The following is a 26913-nucleotide window of genomic DNA, read 5'->3' on the forward strand; positions in this document are numbered from 1 at the left end:
AATATCTTGACTGTTTAACGATTTACACTTTAATAAAAATTTTCCCGCCAAATATTTTCGACGTACACTTAGAGGGGGTAAGTTTAGTTCCGATTCCATCACATTGATAGCTGTAGATCTGATAAAACCACCGATAATTCGCATACATTGATTTTGTATAACATCTAATTTGTTTAAATGAGTTTTACTGCTGGTATCGTAAAGAAAACTAGCATATTCTAGTCTACTCCTCACAACGGCCATATATAAACGTCTTAAATGGCAAGGATGTACACCCCATCCAGACCCTGTTAAAACTTTAAGGATGTTCAAAAATTTTGAAGCTTTTTCTTTAGTTTCATTTATATGTTTAGACCAATTCAGCGACCTATCCAACCACATTCCTAAATATTTAACGTGGTTCACTACCTGAATACATTCATTTCCCAAAGTAAGAAATATAATATCCCGCTTATATCCTCTTTTAAAAATACAAACTTTACTCTTAGTGGGAGATATTTCTAAACCCAATTCCAAAAACAACCGTGTAAGAACATTTAACGCAATTTGTAAGTTATATCTACATATCTCTATACTTGAACAGATAGCATACAGAACAAAGTCGTCTGCATACTGGGATATAAACACACTATCAACTTGCCTAGAAATGTGTAAAGTTGCTAAATTAAAAAGAATTGGCGAAATTGGATCTCCTTGCGCCAAACCGCGGCCCGTAGAACGACACAAATAACTGTCATTTACTTGTAACCTAAGTCGTCTGTCTATAAGAAAATTCCAAAAATATCTACAAAATTTAAATCCAATCCCTAAATCATTAATAATTTTAAGCAACGTTAAAATATCAACATTGTTATATGCATTGTCTATATCTAGAAAACATCCCACTGTACATTTTTTATCAGAAAAACCTATTTGTATGTTTGTCACTAATGAAGCCAAATTTTCATAAGTGGAATGTCCTTTTCTAAAACCCGTAGTGTAATTTGAAAAAAGTTCTCTTTGTTCACAAAACCATTCCAAACGTCTGTTAATAATGTTATGAAATAGCTTGCAAATGCACGACATCATTGATATCGGACGCAAAGACGACACAGAACCAACCTCTCGACCGGGCTTGGGTATACCCACGATATTAATATCTCTCCATTGATTTGGAACAAAGCCGATTGCAAAAAACCTATTAAATAGATCTAATAGCACTTTTTTTCCGTTATAAGGTAAATGTCTCAGCATACAGTACGGGATCGCATCATAACCGGGAGATGTATCTTTAGTTTGTTTTAGAACTTGCATTAACTCAGACATGGTGAAAGGCACGCTAATAACTGATTCGGACGAGGAAAATACGGGTGGTTGCGGGGAGACGTAATCAGGTGTAAGACATAATAATAATTCATATGCTAATTGTTTCGGAATCTGACTCTTTGGCTCTCTATATCCTTTAGTCCATTTCATTTTATTCCACATATCGCCCGCCGTAACTGTGTGATCCACCGCGGACCAATAACTTTGTCTATCTTTAGAACTAGCTTTTCGTATACGATTTTGTGCCTCGCCAATTTTTGTTTTTAATATGTCGAAATTTGTTGGAGTAGGATTTCTTCGAAAATTTGCTAGTGCAAGTCGACGTTCCGCTACAATTTTTGATAAATCTGAAGACCAATAAGATTTGGGGACAAATTTACCGCAAGGATTTTGATTTATTTTAAGATAAGGAATATGTAAATCGGCCGCAATGTTTAAATAATCGACGAATATATTATAAGCAAATTGTAAATTATTTTCTTCGGGAAAATTAGAAAACAAATTATTCAACAATTTGGTATAAGATACCCAGTCCGCTTTTTTAAAGTTTCTTTTAGAAATTGGAGGTTTGCTTTTGGTTAAAAAACTAGATAAAACTATTATTCTATGGTCACTGCCTAATGTTTCATTCGTCACATCCCACTTAAATTTGAGCGCAATATCTCTGGACACAAAGGTAATATCCGGTGATGATTGTTGCAATATTCCGCCAACTAACTTTAATCGCGTGGATTTTCCGTCATTTAACGAAACGAAAGCACTATCTAGAAGGGCATCAAAAATTTTCATCCCTCTGTTATCGTTTTTATTAGACCAATTAGAATGATGCCCATTAAAATCACCCATAATAATAGTTTTCTTAGTGAACAATGAAAATAATTTTATCCAATTATGTGAACAAGTACGAGCCAATGGCGGACAGTAAACAGAAATAATGTTTTCAATCGCATCGCAATTTAATATTTTTATATGTAAAATCTCAATACCGTCATTACTTCCACCCAAGTCGAGGTCTGTTATGTTACCGATGTGCGCTTGGATGGTTTTATGCAGTACTACAGCAACACCTCCATATCCGTCATTACGATCTTGTCTATAAATATTATAATTAGAAATTTTTAAAAAACTCCCTATTTCCAACCAAGTTTCACTAAGGACAGCAATATGGATCCTATCTTGTAGTAGAAGATTTTCGAAAGCTATTAACTTAGGTCTTAAACTTTGCGCGTTCCATTGTGCTATTCTTACTCTTGTAACTGAATTAATGAAATGATTATATGTTACTGAAATATTCAAATAATGTCTTCAAAAATGGCCAATCACTTAAATTTTCAAAAACTACCAATACTAACCATTCTACACATAATTTAATAACATGCCCAACTTTATCCTTAAAATTAAAACCTCGCTTAAAAACAACCGCTTTCAGTCTTTCTAATAATTCGCTAAAAGTCACCTCACGATCCTTGCTCATTTTAGTATTACGCTTACACTTTCTCTTCTCCTCAGTAACGTAAGTCTCCCGATACTGTTCTGACTCTGAGTTTGAAGACCACCAGCACTCGTCTATGTTATTTTGACTTCTTGCATTTTTTTTAGATTTCTTATCTTTTGAGTTATTCTTTTCTTTCTTCTCTTTATATATATCATCACTGTTATTGATTACTTCTTCTTTAACTTTTTCTACTGTTTGTACATGTATTTCTAAAGGCCAAGAACTTGAAAGTGTGGCTTTCGGCATCACTGTTTCAGTCTTCCTTGCTTGTTGGGATTCATTTTCTGGAGAAACATACATTGACAAAGCTTTTCTATAAGTACACCTAAATTCTGACATTAATTCCCGTAATCTTTTTTCTTTTGCAAATACTGGGCATTTCATTTTTTCTAAAGACATATGGTTTTGGGAACAATTAACACATTTAAATTCTTTAATACTACAATTTTCATGAGGGCCAGTGCATTTTGGACAAACTATATTCTTAGAGGAGCAAAAGCGAGATGTATGACCCAACTTCCAACATCGTGAGCATTGAGAGACTGGGAAAATATATGGTTCTACCGAAATCTTAAGTTGATCCACAAATACGTGCGATGGCACAACTGTACCCTTAAATGCTAGCCTCGCAACATCACAGGGTATCCACTTCCCATCCACATCACGTTTTTGCAGCCGTTTAGCAGCCACCATAATACTTGGTTCTGGACATGTTATACTTTTGAAAATATCCTCATTCTCAAGTTCCAAATCCACCCCCTTTATTACTCCATAAGACACGTTAACATCAAAAACGCGCTGACAGCGCCAATCCATATCATGAAATCTTTTACAATTTAATATTTTGTTCGCTACTGTCTCATCTTTTGCAGTTACTCTGATTTTATATGGACTTAAATATTTAATTTTATTTATTCCAATAATTCCTTCTTCTTTAAACAACCTAGCTAAAGCAAACTGTTTATGTATTTTTTCCTTGCAAAAAATGTAAATATCCACTTCTTCTTGTATTTTAAGACGCTTCTTTTCTTTTTGACTCCTTACTGTTTCAAACTCATTCGTATTTAAATCTTCCATATCTTCTTCCCGCTCCCTCTTATTTCTCACTCCCTCAAATTCAATATCCTTTATTTCATCAATCTTTAAAGTCGAATTTTGCAATATCTCCTGATTTAACATTAACTCTTCGTCTACCGACTCATCACACATATTGTGTATTTCATCCACCATTCCACTGGGACAAGAGAATCTGGACTCAGGTGTTTTTTGAATTGACTCAGATTCACTCATTTTATTAATGGTTCCTTCCCGCGTGAACCGTCCACACTGCAGGTAAAACTGATAAGGACCGGACGGGTCGCACAATATGCGTCCGCCGGCCCGGTATTGTTTTTAACTTCCTCGCGCAAGTAATTAGCTAATGACACGACCGTCTCATACGATTACCGCCGTGAGACGTCATAAATTATTTTAAAAAAACGTGTCTCTCGATATTATAATACCAAGTTATCGTTTGTAATCAGCAAATGAAAAGATAGTTAGGCTCGAGACGTATACATTTGCAAATATAACAAATGATTAAAATAATGTTTACATATAAAAACCGGTCAAGTGCGAGTTGGAATTGTAATTGAGAGGGTTCGATACTATTTCGCAGTAATTGAAGGATATCGAAATTTTACTTGTAATGTTTTTTTGTCAGATATGACTGCTCTGAGTTCCTCAAAAACAATTTGAGGAACAAATAATCTTAAGATATACCATACAGTAATAAAAAATATAATAAATGATTTCCAAAACAAGCATTTTATAGGTAACAAAATAATATATTTTCATTATTAATAGCTGAGCTCTTTAATTTGTTTAAATTTTAATATTTTTTCTTTCACCTATAGACTATTACTACTACTACTGTACGGAAATCGTACATTTTCATTATCCGTGATCCAGCTACGTTAATACGTGGATGTAATAAAATTATTTTGTGTTAGTCCAATCTGGGAAAAAACACTCACTCACTCGAGTTGAATTGAGTCGAGTCGAGTTGAGTCGTTTCATTGAATTTATGAAATCCTTTTAAAAGCCTAACGTAACCTTGTTTGTACATTGACGCGCACAGTAGGGAGTGCAGAATAAGTAAAAAAAAGATGTCACTGTTGACATTGATGTCTGGAACCAACATGTCTGCTTTTTAAACGTACGATATTAATTTGAGGGTACAGTGAATTTACTCACTTCGGTAATATTTTTAATTCTTATTGTGTTTAGTTTAGCATTTTAAGTTGTTTCTTGATAATTTTATAATTGTTTCACATTTGAAATAGAAAATGAATACCTAATTACTATTCAAGTTTGTGGAGAATACAATATCTTAAACCTATAGCTATTTTGAACATCACCGACTTTAACTCAAATATGTTAAAGGTATGTATTATAAAAATTGGGATGACTTTACAACGTCAAATAAGTTCAAAAACATTTGTATTTATCATTTGTTTCCTTATAAATATATATAATCATAATTGAATGTTCAAACCATGAAGGAACTTGAAGTAAAATCATGATGTCTATTATATTTGCAATAGTGGTTACGTGGATAATGGAAACATGTGTGATAGGGCAACAATTTGCACGGCGATATTGAGAACGTAAACAAGTCAGATAATATGAATGCCATTCGTTCACTGATATATCAAATAAAATTTCATTGTGCAATTAATAATAATAATATCAATTGTAACTATGGTAGTGACGTGAAACAAATTTTACTAATTAATATTTATTTGATTAAAGAATTTTCGACTGATTCACCTTTGATACGCAACAAAACAATTAACCTTTATTCGTTTATATAATGTTTCATCATCTACGATACGCATAACATTCGATGACTCTTTATTAAAAATATTGAGTATTCGCATTGCAATTGTTTCATATGCCAGAGCGATCAACAAAAGCAACATTTTATTTAGAGTTCGCTCGAAACAAATAATTTTATACTGGTTCCGAATTGTTTTGAAAGGTAATATTCATAATAACCAACTACAAAACGTAGTTTCTCAGAAACTGTTTTTAATTATACTATTATTTCATTGTACGCAGCTACATGGAATATTCGAGTGGTACTCTTAATATAATATTTATTAATCGTAATTATTATGTACGATAACACATCAATTTGTATCTAAACGACATTGTAAGCTAATTCTCTCTATGACCCTATAATCCGGTAAAGTTTAAACGTCATCAACTAATAAACAAAGATTGTAGACGAACCAAGTTCATAGTTAAATGCGTATCATGTACTTTAGAACGTTCGCAGTGCAGTCGACAGTTAGTTATAGACTCTTTAATTGATCTATACCTTGTCCCAAGTGTCAGGTTTCGCAGTTAACTTTGTTTGTCTCGCTTATGTTTGCACAGCGAGCGAGGTGTAGGCATTCGAAGTGAGCGGTAGAGATATTTAAAGAGTCAGTGAGACAGCGCTACTAATTCAATATACTCAGGTACTTACTTTCCCGTAAAGCGATGATCACCCAGCGGACGTCGTCACGATGCATGAAGTTCATTGCGTTGACACCATTCACCTCGTGCGTCATGTAGCCAGTAACGAGCGCGATGCGTTGCTCGCATTGAATTATTTCACCGTCAATGGAATGTCGAGTACGGTATTCCATCCTGAAGGACTCTAGACCGCTCTCGCTTATGAAAGTATCAGTTGCCGGTCGCACCATACCCACGAACACCTAAAATAAAATAATCTGTCTTGTTATCAACTATTATGAGACTGTTCTTAATTGTGCCTAATTTAATTATTGTATTTCTATTTTTTGAGTATTAATCATAGTAATATTCCAAATTATTTGTTTAATTTTTACTCATATTACACATAACAATAAAGAACATATTCAAATGTCATCAAATCGATATAAATTTCAATTTAAAAAAAAAAGTAAACTAATGATAATGTCCATTTTAACATAAATTTACGTCAACAATTGTTTTATTTATTACATCCCTCAAAACCCATTTTTTCTACTAGGTAAGTTAACCTGACTTGAACCTGTTGCGACTTCGCCTTTTAGTGTGTTTACCTCTACATCGATTTCACATACATATAAAGTTAATTTAAAAATTGCTTTTATCATACATAATGCAAGCAGAACAATAGGTCTTGTATCTTTGAAACCTGAGACTGTTTATTGTCTACTAACTACGCGTAGACACAATGCTATTGACTAAACTTCTATCATTAGCTCGTATATGGCATGGCTTTGATAGTATTAATTACAAACATGTTACTTAGACCATCAGGGTTCATTAGGACGAGTTCTATGGAATCTTGTTAATTGATTAGTATTATGTAAATATAAATATAAATATGTATAATTAGTGCTATATACTTAATTGAAATTTTGAAATATAAATTACCTTCAATCAAAAATTGAAAAGCAATTAGTTTTAGAGAATATTGTTGCCAAGAGAGGAAGAGAAGAAATTTGCTCGATGTTAGTAAGGAAGAAATTATGCGAAATATGATTTCAGACGATGATTTCAATAAAGTTAAATAAAAAGTTTACATCTAAATATAAATAAAACAATGAAATGTAATGGATTAAACCGTTAATTTAGATGCTTAGCTAATGCGTTCAATCACATGTTATCGCAAGGCTTTCGAATTTGATTGCTTGTTGATCTTCGGTTACAAGTACAAATAAAATTTAAAATAAAATATTGTAGTGCCAGTACCAGAAATGTCAGCAAAATTTCAAATAAATCGTCTGAGTGCAATTGCTTAATTAGTTACATTATTTGAACCACATTCACTCAGACTAAGCTACGAATGATTAAAATATTTTTTATTATATTCAGTAACATGCATCGACAAAATTTTTACTTTTCAACGTATCGGCAATAAAAGTTCTAATTTACAAATAAACTTAAATTAATTTATTACTAATGTCAAGGGAAATATTAAATGTTCGATCATCAAAGTTTCTAGTTGGAAATTTCCCCACTACACAGAATTGTAGCGTTTTACTATTACAAGGCTGCTGAAAAAACTTTAGACCCAAGCATATTTACCCTCATACATATTTTGGTAAGTGGTCACCAACCGTAATTGGAACCGTATTCAATTAAAACCATTCCTTACAGCGCCTCTGCGCCACCGACCTTGGAAACTAAGATGTCATGTCCCTTGTGCCATGTAGTTAGACTGACTTATTCACCCTACTACATCATTAAAAATATTACTGTTAATAATAACATACATAAAATATGTCAAATAATAATTATAATAGTATATATTCATCTCAATAAACGTGACGTCGTTACAAGTTTTATTTGAATATAACGAACGAATTATGCATTTCTGATACTAATAGTATAGGACAAAAGTCCAACTGACCTAGTACACTGGTTTCCATATTCAACGCTCTCATTGGCCTATCCCGGTTGAACTCGGATCTCTCAGTCTTCTTTCTCTGTCTAATGCTACGCACCAATCATTTCATTTCGTCAACCAGTAAATTTATAATGCCTGCCCGAGAAATGGATAGTTGCCATTATGGGCAACAGTAATCGCATTCGAAGTATAATATAAAATATATATATTTTTGTAACCGTTTTGATAAATTTCTATTTATCTTTCTTTATAACAACAATATTAACAGCCTTTAAATTTCCCACTGCTGAGCTAAGGCCTGCTCTCCTTTTGAGGAAACGGTTTGGAGCATATTCCACCACGCCGCTCCAATGCGGGTTGGTGGATATACATGTGGCAGAATTTCGTTGCAATTAGACACTTGCAGGTTTCCTCACGATGTTTTCCTTCACCGCCGAGCACGAGATGAATTATAAACACAAATTAAGCACCTAAAAATTCAGTGGTGCTTGTCTGGGTTTGAACCCGCAATCGTCGTTTAAGATGCACGCATTCTAACCACTAAGTCATCTCGGCTCTTCTTTCTCTAAATAATAATTAAAATATTGAAATGAATCTCATTATGTTGAAATTTTAAGAGATAATTTTATTAAAATGATACTTGTATTAAATTAAATAATAATATAAAACAATAAATAAAAATGTATGTGATAAATTTTATATTTATTTCAGTACTGGAAAGGATCGAGTAGTTCTCACGTGTATTAAAAATATATTGTAAAATATCTCGATAAAATAATAGCCAGTACAAATTTTATATTGCAAAATAATAGGAAGTAGTACGCTCGCCGCTCAACAAGGGGTTCACCTGTTGCTAGGATCCCGCGCTCGTATGAATATAACCAATCCAAACAGTTTTGATATTTTATACTTTTTACTAATTTAAAATATATGTAATTTAAAAGAAGTTTAAGATTTACACTTCACACGATTTAACTTTTCAATTATATTTTTATCTATTTATTGTAACTGTGTTATTGATGGCTCTATCTATCTATCATGATATCTATCTATAATGACTCTGAATCAAATGAAATTATTTATCCAATGTTCGCCATATATATTATGTAGGTATTTAAACATACTTTCGAAAGTATATATTAACAGCCGTAATATAGCCTACCACGTTGTACTACAACATGCAATATTTCTGTGAATGCTTTAAGATTCAAACGCTTATTTTTAGCAGAATTATATCCTAAGCCTAAATGAAAATGAAATTTACTCCAATTGCGTTAAACTATACAATACAATCTGATGAATATAAATGGAAATAATAAAGACGCATCCTATAACTTTACGTGTTTTTTGGATATAGGTGGATCGAAGCTCAAATGGCCCCTTTTGATGGTAAGTGGTCACCACCTATAGACATAGGAGGGGTAACAAATATTAAACATTTCTAACTAACACCAATACGCCATCAACCTTGGCAACTAACATTTTATTTACCTTGTGTCCATAGTAACACTGGCTAACTCACTCAAAACCAAAATACAACAAAGCTATTAACTGTATACAATAAACTGATCAAACTCTTAATAAATTTGAAGGGTGGATCAGATTATTTATGTATGTGTCTATGTACGTTTGATTCGATAATATTTACATTTAATTTCGTCAAATCATCAAAAACGAATAGGCAATAACGATACAGAATATACTCAGTTATCGAAAATCACAATTTATACGAGTAAACCAGACAACACAAGTACACAATACAAATTTATAAGGAGCTCGATTCCTTGTAATAGTATTATTTTCCAGACGAATGAAAAATGATATCTCTTTTGAATAAAAAATAAATAAAAAATATAGTAAAGCAGGCCGAACGTGATCTACTTCTGAACGGGAAGCTTTTAAAAGAATTGATTTTATATCACAATAACAATGCTCGTGGGTAAGAAGCAAATTAAGCAGAAAATATGCAGGTTTCCTTACGACTGACTGATAATAAATGTTTCAGTTGCTTCCAATTTGATTCGAATATCCGATTATCAATATTTGTATCTAACTTTATTCAGAATCTAAACATATTATTATAACGGCATCAAAGTTCTCTAGTTTGAAATCTATTAAATTTAGTCAGTGTAATTACATACAGAAGGCGTATGACATATATTTGGTGGTAGGGCTTTGTGCAAGCCTGTATGGGTAGGTACCACCCATTCATTATATGTTCTACCACAATAAAGCAATACTCAGCGTAGTTGTGTTACAGTTCAAAGGGTGAGAGAGCCAGTGTTAACGCGGCGCATGCCATTACGGCTCAATCTTAAATGATCTTCCGTAATCTTTAAATTTCAGCTAATTTACACTAATATTTATCAGATTAAACGATTTAAATTTATGAATCATTCCGTTCATTTATGGCATATTGATTTGAATGTGTAAGGAATTAATGAATGTTGCCATATGAAAAATCCGTCCCTAGTTTTTGAATTTATCATGGTCATATTCAGACAGTCGAGTAATCCGGGCCCGCAGCGGGAGACTTTGTTTTATAATATATATGTATAATTGCAAATACCGTTAGATTGTAAACTATCTCGCGAGACTGTAAACTGCCGATATATTGTGAACGGTGTATTATAACTCAACACAAAATAAAACGTCAAAAATTTCGTTAGGGTTATTATAACTAGTTTAGGGTATTTCGGTTAGGTTAGGTTAGTCTTTATAATTTAACTTTAATTAGATTCGGTAGATTATAATCTACCGAAATTAACGCGTTGTTACGGTTCACTTTTTAGACAGTTTACAATCGAGCGAAATAGACTTTAATCTAACGGTATTTACAATTTTAAGGTGACACAATATATATAGTTATTATGTTTAGTTACATTAAGTTTATCCTGATGCGTTAAATATTTGGAAAACAAATTAAAATATCTCATTACTCAATTAAAAGAATCGATCATTTGAACATTTTGTTGATATTACAATTTTCCAAATATAAATCTGCAACAAATTTTATGAACAATGATTTCAAATTTTATGCATGTACAGATTTTATGAATAGAACGTTCTGATACAGTATGTCACCTATAGCTAACTACATATTTCACATGTAGTTCAACGATTCAAAGCCTCAGGATGCGTGAACGAGATGCAAAATATATTATATAACACAGAAAGGGACACACCGGACTAAGCTGAGTGGTCGGCTTATTTGTACGTTGATGGATGCATGTAATTGATGGATTTTCGAGAAATCGCATCGACAGATTTAAATTCAGCGCGCTTTATTCAATTTGTATCCTGCCTGAACAGTATATAATTTGTAAGAACAATAAGTATACTAATACTTTACTACTGCTAATAATAATCCTTACTTTCATTTTAAATGCGGTAGTGTCTTAGTGTTAGATGTGATAACATCATAAAATTTTGTTTACATGTCGTTAGGAGTACAGAAATCGATATATTTTTTTTTATTATGATATGTAGGTGGACTTGCCTATGTGCCACCTAACGGTAAGTGATCACCTCTCCCCGAATACATTGTCGTTGTAAAAATATTAACTTTTCCGTACTTAACAACTATGCGAAAACAATCGTGGGACCTAAAGATGTTACGTCACTTGTCTACAGTTACACTGGCCCAAACAGCCTTCAAAACAGAACACAGTAATAATAAGTATTACTGTTTGGCGGTAGAATATTAGATGAGACGGTGGATAATTACAGAGACGGGCGTGCAAAAGTCCTACCACCAAGTTAAATGTTTTTAGTGAAATCTTACGGTAAAAAAAGAGTTATCGTTATATCATTTAACCCTAATAAGAAAGCGTTTTTTCAGCGTCTGGCTAATACTGAGCTAATATACGTTTCTTGCTTTATTAATATTTAATTCTATAATAGCTTACGTACACATTAGGTTTGAATGTACAATGGATACATAATTATATCAATTCCTTTGTATATTCTCTCCTAACCAATTATAATGAAGACTATACATACCGCAATTAACTTAATTTACATTGTATAAAAGAAATAGTGCACAATTATGTAATGTTATGTATACGATATATGACATATGTAATATTATAAGCTTGATCGTAACAAAGTACATCAGTTCAAGAATGTTATGAACGTATTTGAAACCAGTCTGATAGCAAAATTACACGGCGCCCTAAAACGTTCCGTATTGTACTGTATCATTTACTTTTGCTGTGAAATAAACCATTACAATATTTTGGTGTATATTATTTGTAACGTACTTACAATGTCATTACCACTCGAAAATGGATTCTCGCCCCTGGATCTGACGCGCCGTCCAATTTGAACGATCTGATCGAATCTGGTGCCCGCACGGTCCGATTTGCGTAGTGAGCCTTCGACGTGACAAGTCACATATTGAGGTGGCTCGGAACGTTGATGGCTTAATTTTTTGAATCTAGACAAGGATATTTTGAAATTAGAATATAGTTCCGATGAACATGAAGAAACAATCCGTCAATGTCTCATTGTGTTAGTCTGTAAGAGAAAAGTCGAAATTCGAAAAAAGATCGTGAAATTTCATTATTTGAGTTCTTAGAGAATAGCATTGTCGGACACATTTTAATGTATAAGAAAAAAAAAAAGATATATTTCAACTTTTTCTTACAGTGATTAATCAATTGGTCTTTTTAAAAAATACTACTTTTGATAAAATAATTACTAAGATTATTATTTACAATCAGTCCTAAGTCAAAAGGCTGCTTGCACGAATCGTTTCATCAGCGAGAAATTCAACAGAAACTAATACAACTTAATGCTTGCTCTTAGTTTCTCGTCACATATAATATTTAGTTTATTAAAGTGCAATAAGTAAATTAACCCAAGCTCTTGCTTGGTATCACAGGTGTGAATGTAGCTTTACTTTTAGTTCAGAATAAGGTATGTTCCAATGTTGATACCTAGAAAAAAAATTATTAAAAAAATTTTTGTTATTTACTCTACCTTATAATAAAACTCCGTTTCTCATTGCACAAAGCTTCTGCGACTGTCTTTTCAGCGTCTTTTTCTCGAGGTAACAAGAGCTGGCCATTCGATGTCAAAGAGCAAGATCTTGGATATAGTTGCTCGGCCAGGAGCTGATGATCCTCTTTGTGTATGATGCTGAAGACATCTTGGCCGAGTAATTCGAGCTGTAAAGTAAAAGTAAAGTAGATATTCCACCGCTGGGCTAAGGCTTTCTATCTTTAGGAGGAGAAGATCATCACAGTGCTCTAGATAACTATGGAAACACGAGTTTTTTTTTCGAAATAAAAATTAAGTAGATGAAATTTAGTAGCGGAAACAGTTTTGAAACGGAGATTTTTCTTTGCGATTGTCTTGACCACGGACATTGGGAAAAGTCTCAGTGGTAACATAAAATATATAGATGATAATATACGCAATGAGAAAAATGGTAAGCAGTTATATAGGTACCTACATATATATATATATATATATATATATATATATATATATATATATATATATATATATATATATATATATATATATAATACCATATAGTACTTTTTTGAAATACGAAGCCTTGCTACAATTACTCGATATATCGGTTATCAATAATTCGATATATTTTTTTTTAAGGATTACACATATGAAGATAAAATTAAAAAGCAAAGCCAAGTTTCTGTGATACAATAAATAAAAGTATAAACATTAAAAATTATAAGATTTTTACATTAGCTATCAATAATGTTTCGTAATGTTTTACTGAAATAAATACAACAACTTTATAAACACTTCACAACAAAGGGTTACGCAATCTTTTCTCCAGAGCTTAGTTTAAATGGTACAAGTAGGCAACAGGTAAGGGGTGCATCCTAAGGGTAACAACACACTTATTCCCGGTGAAGCAAAATTCAATTTTAGTAATACTGATGAGTTTATCTAAAAATCATGACTCAGTTTGATTTAAAATGAATTACAAGTGCATTCATTACATTGACTTCATCATATTAACCTTTGCAAATTTTAATAAAGTTTAATTATGTTATGTAATAAATACTTATTTCGTTATTGTATACGTTTCATGATAATAAATTTATAACGGAATTTGTGTTGTTTTTTTATTAAAGAGTAAACATTATGAAGAACTGTTCAATTCTCACACAATCATGGTGAATATGGATTTTTATACACACTAGTGTGTTACGTCCGATCTCAAATAATAACTCTTTTATCAGAGGATCGCCATGGTAGAGATCGGTTCGGTTCCAGGGGCATTATTCTATTTTCCTTTCCATTTGAGCGTCGTTCAACAAGTAAAGTTGAGACTGTTGTCCGATTGAGACTTAAAAATATGAATGCAATGAAAAAACATAACAGATCCTCTCTCAACAGATCTCAACGCATTCGTCTGAATACAATCTTATTTTGTACACAGCAACGTATTTTGTCCATTCGTTCCAATATTATTCGTGTATTTTGTTTCGACTAATGTTGTTACTCGACATTTAAGTAGGATAATATTGTGAATTTACAGACAAAGCAAAGCTAGCTTAAGCTGCCCTGCCGGCGGACCGGCTTAATTTTGTCTACCTTCCCCACCAATCCGGGCGCAATTATTTTAATGCATAAATTTGTGTTATAGAACAAATATTAGTTATGGTATATTTTACGCGGTAATCACATTGTGGGTAGCTCAAGCTTAGCAGCGAAGTTGTTTAGTTTTAATTGGTTCGATTTTCATTCAAAAGTCGGCCGCCATACTAGCACACCCCTTTAGTCAATATGCCCCGGGCAACCACCCTAGTTACCCGCTTGTAAATCCGGTCCATGACGTGCTTTTAACACTACTCGAATCTCGACATTGCACTCGATCATGAATTCATTTAGTAAATGATATAACAGCATTAATTAATTATATAATTTGAGGGGCACTTTTGAACCTTACTTATCGAATCGATCATCGAATATCGAATGTGTTTATTACAAAATAACTTTTGTCTTTGATTGTACTCCATCATCTGAATTAATATTCTGTATGTAACAGCTTCTTTGTGCATTATGTGTCTCCTCCGTAATATAATAATAAAATCCAGATAATTGCTTAAACTTGTCATACAAATGTATGTCATACCTATATGCCAGAAGCTGTTATAGCTGATTGAGTAGATCACGTGGATTTTATCCGACGATCACGGGTTAAGTTATGTCTATCATGACTGTCCTTTCACGAGCTTGTTATATCTGGTGATCAGTGGAAAACGTATGTCTTAAGCAAAATCCAGTCGTATGCCAGTATGACGAAATATGTAGCCCATTAAATGGTGGTTTCTCTCACAACTGATATATATTTTTAATAGGATAAATAGGCGAACTGTCAAATAGGTCATCTGATGGTAAGTGGTCATCAATGTCCATAGACATTGTCACCGTAGAAAATGTTAAGGATTTCTTATCGTCAATCCACCAACAAAGCGTGGAAGTGGATGTTATCCGTGGCTAGTTATTCTGGCTCACGCATCTATGAAATCAGAACCTAATCTTAAGTATTGCTGCTTGTTGGTAGAGTATGCGATGGGCGGTATCTACTCAGACAGGCTTGCAAAAAACCTACTACCAAGTATGTCTAAAGGTGTGTAGAGAATTAAGTGAAAACACGGAAGTATATATTTCAGAGTTTGAGATATGATGGCAGGATTTGATTTAATATTATTTTTAATCGGTGGCAGTCAATAAGCCAGGCTCACGACTGTCGGAAAAGTCAGCCATCAACACAGCACTCAAAGTATTGCGTTGATGGCTTTATGCCCTTAACTATGTTACCTTTACATAAAGAGCCAGTTCGATATGCATAATCATGTTTTACCGGCTTACACTTCCGACTGTCTGTCACTATTAAAGTTAACTATCTAAGTCTAGGCAACTCTACATTAGTTGCGCAGTGTGCGCACACTTACCATACAGAACATTAGTATTACGACGACGACTTCTCGATTGCACTCAGTTATTCCATTTTTAATTAATTATATGATATGTTAACTGGTGCCCGCGACTCCGTTCACGTGATTTTAAGCCTCAAATGTGGGAATATATGGTTGACATATCTGTGTATCTTTGAGTGTCTCGTGGCATTGTTGTTCCCAATAACTATTTGTCTAATTTTATAATGTATGTTATACGATATTAAATGTAGTGCCGTCGGAGATTAAAGCATAGATTTTTTTGCAGCTGCGAACACGCGACAGAGCCATATAAAGCTAGCCGTGTGCACTGGACTCGCTTAAAAGTAAACGAATTTTTTTTAGAATGAAAAGGAACCGGAGCGGAAACATAAAATCATCAGCGCCGCAGCCATTTATAGTATGTTTATTTTCAAACGCAAAGGGATGATGTAACACCACTGGAACTGTTTAAAAAGGTTTTAATTTGGCGTTGCAATTGTTTTTACATTTAGTAATAATTATTATCATAAAAAATAACAATTATCGTTACATAGAATTATCGTGCAATCGATATGAAACTAACTATTACCATCTACTTACGTTGTCTGTGCACATATTCTGTTATATTATATTATATATCTTAATGCAGCCGATATTACGGTTTTTTTGGGAATAGCATTGGATTCCAAACTTCAGTAGAGTCCTCATTTATCATCCCTGACATGAAGACTCAGCTCCGCAGCATACGCGGTTAGAAAAGTTAGACAACTAACTGATATTGATACCGCTCGTCTAGTATATTTTGGTTATTTTCACAGCATTATGTCATATGGCATATTACTTTGGGGTAATGCTGCAGATATTTAATTTGTTTTTATTTTACAAAAGAGAGCAATCCGTTCTATTAATAATCTTGGAGCTAGAGACTCTCTTCGGGATGTTTTTAACAAAGTAGGAACACTGACTGTTGCGTCACAGTATATTTACAACAATATTATGTATATTCACAGTAGCATTGATCACTTTGATAAAATCAGTGATAATCATTGTATTTGCGCAAGAAGTAAGGATAAGCTTAGAACGCCAAGTTTCCGACTCCGCAAAGTCAATAAATCATTCTTGGCAAGGTATCCGCTTCTATAATAAAATTCCGCAGTAACTTTGCCGTTTCATAGATTCAAGTCAATTGTAAAAAATACATTGGTAACGAAGGCAAATTATTCGATACAAGAGGATATTGATGATAAAAAAGCGTGGAGTTAATGCTTGTTGACTTCGAGGCAGGAGACATAACATACATATATAATTGTATTTAACTAACATGACTGTATTTTTAGATATTGAAAAAGAGTAACTACTGAGTTTCTTGCCGGTTCTTCTCTGTAGAATCTACATTCTGAACCGGTGGTAGCTTTACTTTAAATAGTTTGTTAAATGACGATTCAAAAGTGCTTGTAAAAGCCTACTTGAATAAAGTATATTTTGATTTTATATTCTCTTTTCTATAATAATATATTAACTTTTTATATAATAATATATTTAACTGATTGTTATTAATTATGAGTTTCCGATAAATAAATAAAGTCACATCTTTTGTTGTCTAATATTTCAAATTTGGAAATGAAAATCAAAAGACGAGATACTTTTTTTAAATTAATCCGTAGGTTGTAATGTAATCAAAACGATGTTGACCGGTCACCACTGCCCATACACATTGGTGCTGTAAGAAATATTTCTTAACCATTCCCTACGTTGCTAAGGCGTCTTGCCAAAACCTTGGGAACTAAAATGATAATTATGTATTGGGTATTTAGTTACATTATATACATATACATACAATATCCATATATTATATAATACCCATTAGTGTTTTCGATACTAAATTAAAAAATATATTTTTGTAGAGTGCTTGTTTATTATTTATACGCACATCAACCAGTTGAATTGGATCCTTGGTTGAGATGCAAGCAATATATGCCATTCAAAGTCAGTTCAGAAACCTCAAAGTCAGGAGTGGCGGCGATTTACATAATATAGCAGAATTACCAGCTGTTTGTATTATAGTTATTTCTATTTAATCTTCATTAGACAATTAAGTCTTTAATGTGCACAAATTTTCCTTACAACATTGACCTAATTTTAATTTGAGAATTGAGTATCTCATTGTAATTTGGCAAATATAGAATTAAATCGATATGATGGGTTGAAAATATAATTATTGTATTGTATATATGAAATAGAAAATTCACATCAATGGATTTCTTATTTATATGAAACATAGGGGTGTCTATTTGCGACAATTTTAACTCTCATTTGTATATTTCAAATTATACCATTTTTGAGTTATCGCGTTTCGACTTACTTTGAAAAAACGTGATACCTCAAAAATAGTTCACTTCACCCCTATTGCCCCCCCTAACCGGAATACGTCGAAGTACCAATAACCCTGTATATACATATTTGTAATCTGTTTCAATATGCGATTTGTAAATAAATAAATAAATAAATAAATAAATAAATAGACATCGTGCAGTTACATACGCGCTAAATGTTGTTGCTCCACTTCTGCTGCTGCGTGCTGTGGCATAATATTATATTGCACATAGCCTGACTCAATAAATAGTCAATTTGAAGCATGTTTTTTTTCAAACAAACAAACATTCTTCAACGGATATATTAGTACAGACTTATGATTAAATACGTTGTACGTAATTTGAAAGTTATATATTTCCGTGAAAACTATTTTCATTTCTAACTAGCTTCAGTCTGTGACGAAAATACTTTCAGAACTTGCATGCGACCCTTTTTGATCTAGTTTGTTTCGTACGAAATTTCACCAAAATCGGTTACGTGCTTCAGTCGGGAAAGCGTAACAGGCAAAGTTATTTTCCCATTTATATTATTACCATTATAATTGAGAAAATAAGTTTGTCCGTACCTATGTACAGATTAGTGTTGAATTCTTATCACACACCTCAGTATAGCCCAAATATTCTTGAATATTTGGCGAGACGACCACCACGATCCCTTTGTACGTTGTGGTAATCAGGAATCCTTTAAGGCTTTTCAGCAAAGTTTGCGTGAACGCAGAACTAAACTCGGGACCCCGATCGATGCTGCTACCGAATACTGCAACAAAATACAATAATTAATTTGATGACGGATATAGGTGGAATCAATAAAGGGATGTCTATGTTCAGTAGTGGAGTATTAAAGGTTTGTGGTTTCATTTTGTAAAATTAAAACATAAAAGTATAGAAAATATGTATCGATAATTTATTTCAACTGTCAAAATTGAGAGCGCTTTTTTAGTGTAAATTTTTTACTCTAAATCTCATTTTCAAAACTACCATTTACAACAAAACGTCTCGATTAAGAAATAAAAAATTCGTAAAGAATTTTGTAAAGAAAATTTGGTTTCAATAACATGATAGAAAATACATTCAGTAGCACTCTTTAATAAGTACTATGCATGTGTTTGAGTAGCAGAAGAAGGGGGTGGTTACGTCCACGATACTCATCAACATATAGATTGCATTTTTGCCGTGAGTTATGTATTTACGAAGTAATTTTAATCCTTGCATATCATGAATTTTTGCAAAGTGAAGGCTGAATTAATTATTATAACTAATCCATTCAATCCAGTTCGAAATTCGAACATAATCTATTGCTAATAAAAATCACATAAAACCCTATAATGGTTTCTAAGTTTAAGAGGACATGTGTTGATATCGGCAGTATGAAAGTAAGTAAACTTTTTTTTTTTTAATTTAATTAAAGAACGGGAAATGATCTCATTCATTCGTATACATCAAATGAAAATTGATAAAAAAAGCATGTGAAAATTTAAAGAACCTTGAACAATAATCAGTGATTCTGTAAAAGCCTCGCTTAAAAAAATTCTGGAACAAAAAGGAATTTATTTGACTCATGTTTAAATTTTTGTTTTTCGAGAAAACTTTGATGAATTTACAAATACAACGAACGTACAAGCTAGGTTTTATCTGATATGATTTTCATATTATGTTTTCTTAAATAAAGTATTGTGTCGAAATTGTATGCTATGTAACGAAACGTAATTTACGGACGTCAATTTAGTACAATATTCACTTCGTATCTCAATCGTGAAATTTTGACAATCGACTTACTGTGATACGCCATTTTGATACGTTAATAATACAATAATTATAGTCAATTTGACATTTCACGTTCGCGGTCTGCAGTGAGTTTCGAGTTTCTTCTTACATAAAAGCACTCCAGAACTTAATTTTTGAAAAAAAAAAAAATACGCTGTGATAGTGGAAAAATCGATCGTGCCCCGTGTAATAATATTTATTTATTTTATTTAAATGCTTTATTGACCACCATAAAGTTAATGGGACAAAAGGCGGACATAATGCCTGAATGAGAAGGCATTCTCTGCCAGTCAACTTTTAGATCAAACAGAAAAACCATGAAGGCGGTAATTAATTAACAATATATAACAATATGTTAGTTTGCGTTTATTATGTAGACTCGATATTTTATATATATTATTTTATTGCATCAGTAGGCAAATGGTTTAATGGACACCTTGCCCGGATTTAATTCCACCAAATCTTAACCACTTTTTACATAACCAACTTTGGACTGATAAGTTATTTCTCCTGTAGTGGCATTTAAATTTAATTTAATTTATTACTAGCTATGCCCGCGACTTCGTGCGCGTAATTAAATAAAAAAGTTATTGTTGTAGCCTCTTTATTACATAAGCTATCTGCCAGTGAAAACAACGTCAAAATCGACCCAGAGATTAACCGGCACAAACAAATAGACAGACAAAATTTGAAAAAATGTTATTTTGGTATACGTACCGTGTATACATGTATCAGTGTATGCATTTAGTAAAAAACGGTCATTTTAATATTACAAGCAGACACTCTAATTTTATTATATATATAATATAGATTAATAAGGCTTAAATCAAATGCTAGTAATGGATGCTTGTATTACGCCTGTCCGGATGGGGCAAAATTATACAGAATTTCGAGCGTTATCTTTTACGCTTGTCGAGTTGATAGTCTTAATTTAAAGCGCGCGAAACTGGAAAGCCCATCGAGATACATATCAATATTTCAATATAGGTTAGAGCTTCGAAACGCGTTGCAACCTCTGGTATTAGTATGATATGTATTGGTTTACTTGGATTTTCAATAAGACTCTCCATATTAACGAGTAGTACACACAATTGTACAAGTTTCCTTTTTAAATAAATACAGTTAAATCATCTTAGCGATCTCCGTGGTCGAGTAGTGTGTACACCGGTTTTCATGGGTACGCCACTCCGAGGTTCGATTCCCGGCCGACTCGATTTAGAAAAAGTTCATTAATTTTCTATGTTGTCTTGGGTCTGGGTGTATGTGGTACCGTCGTTACTTCTGATTTGCCATAACACAAGTGCTTTAGCTACTTACATTGGGATCAGAGTAATGTATTAAAAACAAAAATCTCCTTTGATAAAATCGGTACATTAGCGGTTTAACGGTTTACGATGTTAGATGACTCGTAACAAGTTTTAAATATATTTATTTGCTAACATTATAATTGATAGGTTCATCCCCTTCGAGATTCAAATCTCATATAAATTCAAGAGAAACATATTTAGCCTACTAAAAAATACCAAAATCAAAATCAAATCTAAATATTCTTAATTCAATTAGGCTGTTAAATTAAATTTAAAGCTGCCACCGGTTCGGAGAGTAGATTCTACTGAGAGGAACCGCCAAGAAACTTAATAGTTACCCTTTTCTACCATTTCAATTATAGAAATATGTCAGTAAACAACAATTATTTTTTTTATATATCCTGCCTAGAAGTCCACTAAGAATTTTTATTTTTAATATAATCTTGTAGTGAGTAATACGCCTTATTTATCAATGTTATTTTGATACCATCCATCCATGGGAAATGTTGCATATGTTGTACTGTACCTCATCTTACATATAATAGCTGGATGTAAGCTCAAATTTGAACCGCAATAAATACATTCAGTTATATAGATATCTATGTTGTTACGAGACTAGCCCTAGCCTCCAATACGGTGCTACGTCATAGGATATCATAATTAATAATATCATTAATAATGTCACATTATTATTATTATTATTACATATTATTACAATTATTATTGTAATTAATTGATCAATAATTTGTACAACTTTATTTAATATTATTTTATAACATTTAATACTGGCATGTAACACTAATTCTTATTTTAAAAGTGATTGAGCTGTCATAAGGAAAACAATTGGATGATTGTGATCATTGTAAAAATATAGAGAGAGATAGAAATATCATGGTACAACATAATTTTATTTTGCCATCCCGAACTACTGAAATTACAATATATAAAATTTCAACTAAATATTATGTATTACGGTTTTGTATTGTAACTCTTATCCGCTTTCGAATGGTGTTTACGTATCGTATTACATATTTATTAAGCGTCGAGCTCGCTAGTAATGTTTTAAGTAAGCAGTTGCAGTGTTTTCCATTCATATTCGTTTTGCTTACATTGTGTTATTAAAATTCGGGCATGCTATTTAGCGGATTTCAATGATTAATGCAATTTTATTTTCTATATGTGTTAAGTAAATTTCGGGTAAATTATTTGCCTGATTAATATTACGAGGTTTGTTCCGAACTTTTACTTTTATTATTATATTTTTGTAACAAAACTTGAGTAACGGAGATGATTGCATCAGTATGTATTTTTTAGATCTTTTTTATCTTATTTTTCTGGGATACGGGTGAGATCAACCGACCGTTATTACGGGTACTAATCCGGGCAAATACCTCTGATTTTTTTATATAAAAATGAACATAAAAATTAAACATATGTATACTTAGAACTTACCCGTTGAACTCGCGAGTTTTCGAACCTTATCCGTAAATTGAATCGTATTGAAATGAAAATGTTCTAAAAAGTGGAAATATAATCCTCCAATTTCCTACAAAATTGTCAGGAGGGGATACCGAAGCTATATTTTGTTTCAATTTTAATTTTCTATTTTATCTGTTGGCTTAGAAGCGATCAATAGTGTGGGCGACTTAAGCTGTTTAACCCGTAATATGATAAAAATGTATTATTTAAGCAATTTGAGTAAGCTTATTAAGATTATTTTTAAAATAATCTGTTTTTGTACAAGTTCATTACTCCTTAGCAATTTGTAATGTGAACCGAGAAAATTACTTAGGAAACAATAATAATGATCTATCCACCTATCTTTTGTACCAATACTTCTTACAGACAGCCTCGTGTGTTCTCCTCATATTATTATTCTTAATATGAGAGACATTCTTACTTTCATTAAAAAAGTATCTTATAATATCACGAAACATTGACCAATATAATTAATTGATATTTGAAGTACTTTTTTCAATCTAAATACAAGTCGTAAAATGTAAAGTGCTATTTTTATTTAAAGGTAACATTTATAAAATTTATATGTTAATAATTTGATAAAGATTACTACAGTGTGTCAAATAATTCGATCCAGTGTTATCGGGAAGTGAATGACCGTGACATTAAATGAGCATTATTGTATGCTGCATTATTATGCAACGAAACGAAACTATTCGAGATCTGTATCGTTATTCTGTAAAATGACTTAATTATCTGAAACTTCTTAGTGTGTAATTATTTTTAAAATTCTAATAAAACACAGGATGATTTAAATTAAAAAAATAACACTGTTGATGTGGAATGTGGTTCCTTTTTCAAATGAGAACGATTAAATAAATAAATTAAAAAAATTAATGACGGGTACTTAGATCATGGAATAATAAACATGAAGTATTTATTCCGGGTAAATGAAAAATTATTTTTGCATTTATTTGTTTGTTTTGTATGTTTTTTTTATTCTTTCATCAAACTAACACGACTGAACGGATTATGACTAAATTAATAATCGCACAATAACAAAAATATAAAATACCATTAAAATGGAAACATTCTCACGTGTGACTAAGTACCGATTTCAAACATTACATACGCATATTAAACAGAGACTTACTGCTAAATCTATATGTCATAAAAAAGTATATGTTTTTGATTTAACGAACTTCGACTATAAAGAGATTTTGTCGAGTTTATAATAGATTGTTCAGAAAGTCATTTTATTTTTCCAAACAAATTACTTAATTTAATATTTAAACAACTATATTATACTTATAAAATCGACAAAATTAGGACATGACACTGATGTATAAATCATGAAAAATAATGACCAACGGACGTCGAACGTCACCTGTCAGAATTGAAATTTATTCTTTATTTTTGAAGATATGCTTTTATCCGATTAAAAGGGTGGATCTGGATAATCACGTTCAGTTCACGGCCATCAGAAATATACACAGGTTTTAACGAATATAAACTCCAAGCAAGGTTTGCGGTAGCGTTTACAAAAACGCCTATCCTTACTATAAAATAGCCTAGAATATTAGTATGGATATTCCTGGAATTGAAATTCTGAAAATCCATCACCGAGAGAATTATACATCAGCGACGTGTCCGTAGTCTATATATATATTTTAAATCAATCGCGTTTCAACTGTGCGTCGTACATCTGCTAAAATATTGTTCATAAAAGATTACTTCAATTATTATTATTAAGTAAACTGTTGTAATACTTTTTTTATTTTAATTTTAGCCTCGAGATCTCGAATAAGAGTTTAAATATTTGGTATTCTCGCACTTATGGTTAAAATGAATAGTATTTTTTATTTTGCTCCTATAAAACATAATGATTTTTATGAAGGTATATTTTTCAGCGATGCAAATCGGTCGAGGAACGATGAAGGGCTTAAATTATTGCACAATATAAGCACATGAGGTCGAGTCCATAATACGCAATACGACGTGCAATACAACAATCTACATTAGTATTCGTTTGCGAACCATTAAAGTAGCGGACGCACGTTGGTAACTGAATTCGCCTTCCGATATCATTTAATTTGATTCTATATCGAATATCAGTATTTAATATCAGTGTTTAAATGAGGATGACCGTGTTTTAAAGATGTAATGATAGATTTTTCACGACTCTTTAATCGAACAATGTAATATTAGTTCATGAACAATCCACTATGCTAAGTGCTATGAATATATTATTATTATGTTTTACTCATAATGATTCATTCAATAAACGTAGGGCATACTAATTAATTAGCATAGAGCATATGCTAAAAAAATATCTTAGACATTTTTGTATGTCTTTCTCTATGTTAAATTAAATTTGAAAAATAATAACGTTATATTTAACTTAGTTGGTTGTTAGTTGCTAGACCAATAGGGATCGGTGATTGAACAGAATTTGAGGTATTATGCAATAAAGTTTGTACATTAAGTTTGTCATTTTGGATCATTTTATTATTATTTATAATAAGAAAATTGTAGCTTTATCGATAATAGTGTATTTTAAGACGTAGTCGATGTTTGTATGTATAACAGCTATTAAGGCAAGTTCGCTTTCAATACTAAGAAGTAATTGATCTTGATGCACATCGATCTACATACCACTACGTGCAAATACAAATAAATTTCCACTAGCTACGTCCCACTCACTAGGCAATCTAAGGAATGCCTCTTACAATGCTAATTTCTATGGACAGAAGTGACCGATTACAATCAGTTCGCGATTGCGTGACTATTTGCAACTATCAATATTAAATATGCGTATAAAATAAACTTGCGTTACATCATTTAATCCTGTTCGAATCAATTCAAATCCGCGTAGGATAATATTAAGAATGTACATTTTTTTAACAATTCGACTTCGTTCAATTTATTTTTATAATTGCTAAGATATAAAAACAAAATGTACAATAGTGCGTATATTTGACGTAAATATACACGATGGAAGGTTTATGTATATATACGTAGAATGTACACAATGTAGTAAAACAATTAAATTGAAACAAGATAAAAAATCCAGTCTTTGGAGATGTGAGTATTAATAAAAAAATGCTTGTAAATTACCTCAAAGTCAATTAGAAAACATATGTGAAATCAAAAACAGATCACAATTAGTAAGAAATTAAAGAGATTTTATGATGTTAAATACAATTTTGTAATGCCATTGACATTCAAATACTTATATTGTGAATAAGAATCGACAAGTCAACACTACATGTACACAACAAATATTTGACGACCTCCGTGGTGGAGTAGTGTGTACACCGGTTTTCATGGGTACGCTACTCCGAGGGTTCGATTCCCGGCCGGGTCGACGTTGAAAAAGTTCATTAGTTTTCTATGTTGTCTTGGGTCTGGATGTTTGTGGTACCGTCGTTACTTCTGATTTTCCATAACACAAGTGCTTTAGCTACTTACATTGGGATCAGAGTAATGTATGTGATGTTGTCCAATATTTATTTATTATTTATTTATCATAAATGCGAAAGTGAGTATGTATATTTGTTCGTATTGTTCTTTAATAGACGACCCCCCCCCCTCCCGCAAAAACGGCACGATATAAATTATCACGATCGGTTATATATTCAATAATAATTGACATCTATTGATTTTTTTAATACCTTACATCGATTCAACACATTAGATGTAATCAATTAATAAAATATAAATTCCAATACGTAATAAACAATACCCCAATTAGTATAATATCGTATGTATAGCTACCTAAAGCGGGTCGTAACTCCTACCAACGTGACTCACGATATAAGTTGGACGGGTATGTTGCGTAGAACTAATAACTTGTACTAAAAACTCAACTGCGCAGATT

The 26913-nt window shown here is 32.1% G+C and overlaps 1 protein-coding gene across 9 annotated transcripts in view; it reads right to left on the reverse strand.

Annotated features, from left to right (window-relative positions):
• The window catches only part of LOC125075747 (neuronal PAS domain-containing protein 2-like), a 90589-nt gene that overhangs the window by 32785 nt on the left and 30891 nt on the right, over window positions 1–26913 (reverse strand). For all 9 annotated transcript variants that reach the window (XM_047687455.1, XM_047687456.1, XM_047687452.1 and 6 more), the window contains exons 3-6: window positions 19107–19261; window positions 13191–13378; window positions 12474–12645; window positions 6315–6546 (exon numbers count right to left, since the gene is read on the reverse strand). In XM_047687455.1, the coding sequence (XP_047543411.1) occupies window positions 6315–6546; window positions 12474–12645; window positions 13191–13378; window positions 19107–19261 (747 nt within the window). The remainder of the gene's footprint in view (window positions 1–6314; window positions 6547–12473; window positions 12646–13190; window positions 13379–19106; window positions 19262–26913) is intronic.

Source organism: Vanessa atalanta, chromosome Z (assembly GCF_905147765.1).
Source record: "Vanessa atalanta chromosome Z, ilVanAtal1.2, whole genome shotgun sequence".
Classification (NCBI taxonomy): Eukaryota; Metazoa; Arthropoda; class Insecta; order Lepidoptera; family Nymphalidae; genus Vanessa; species Vanessa atalanta.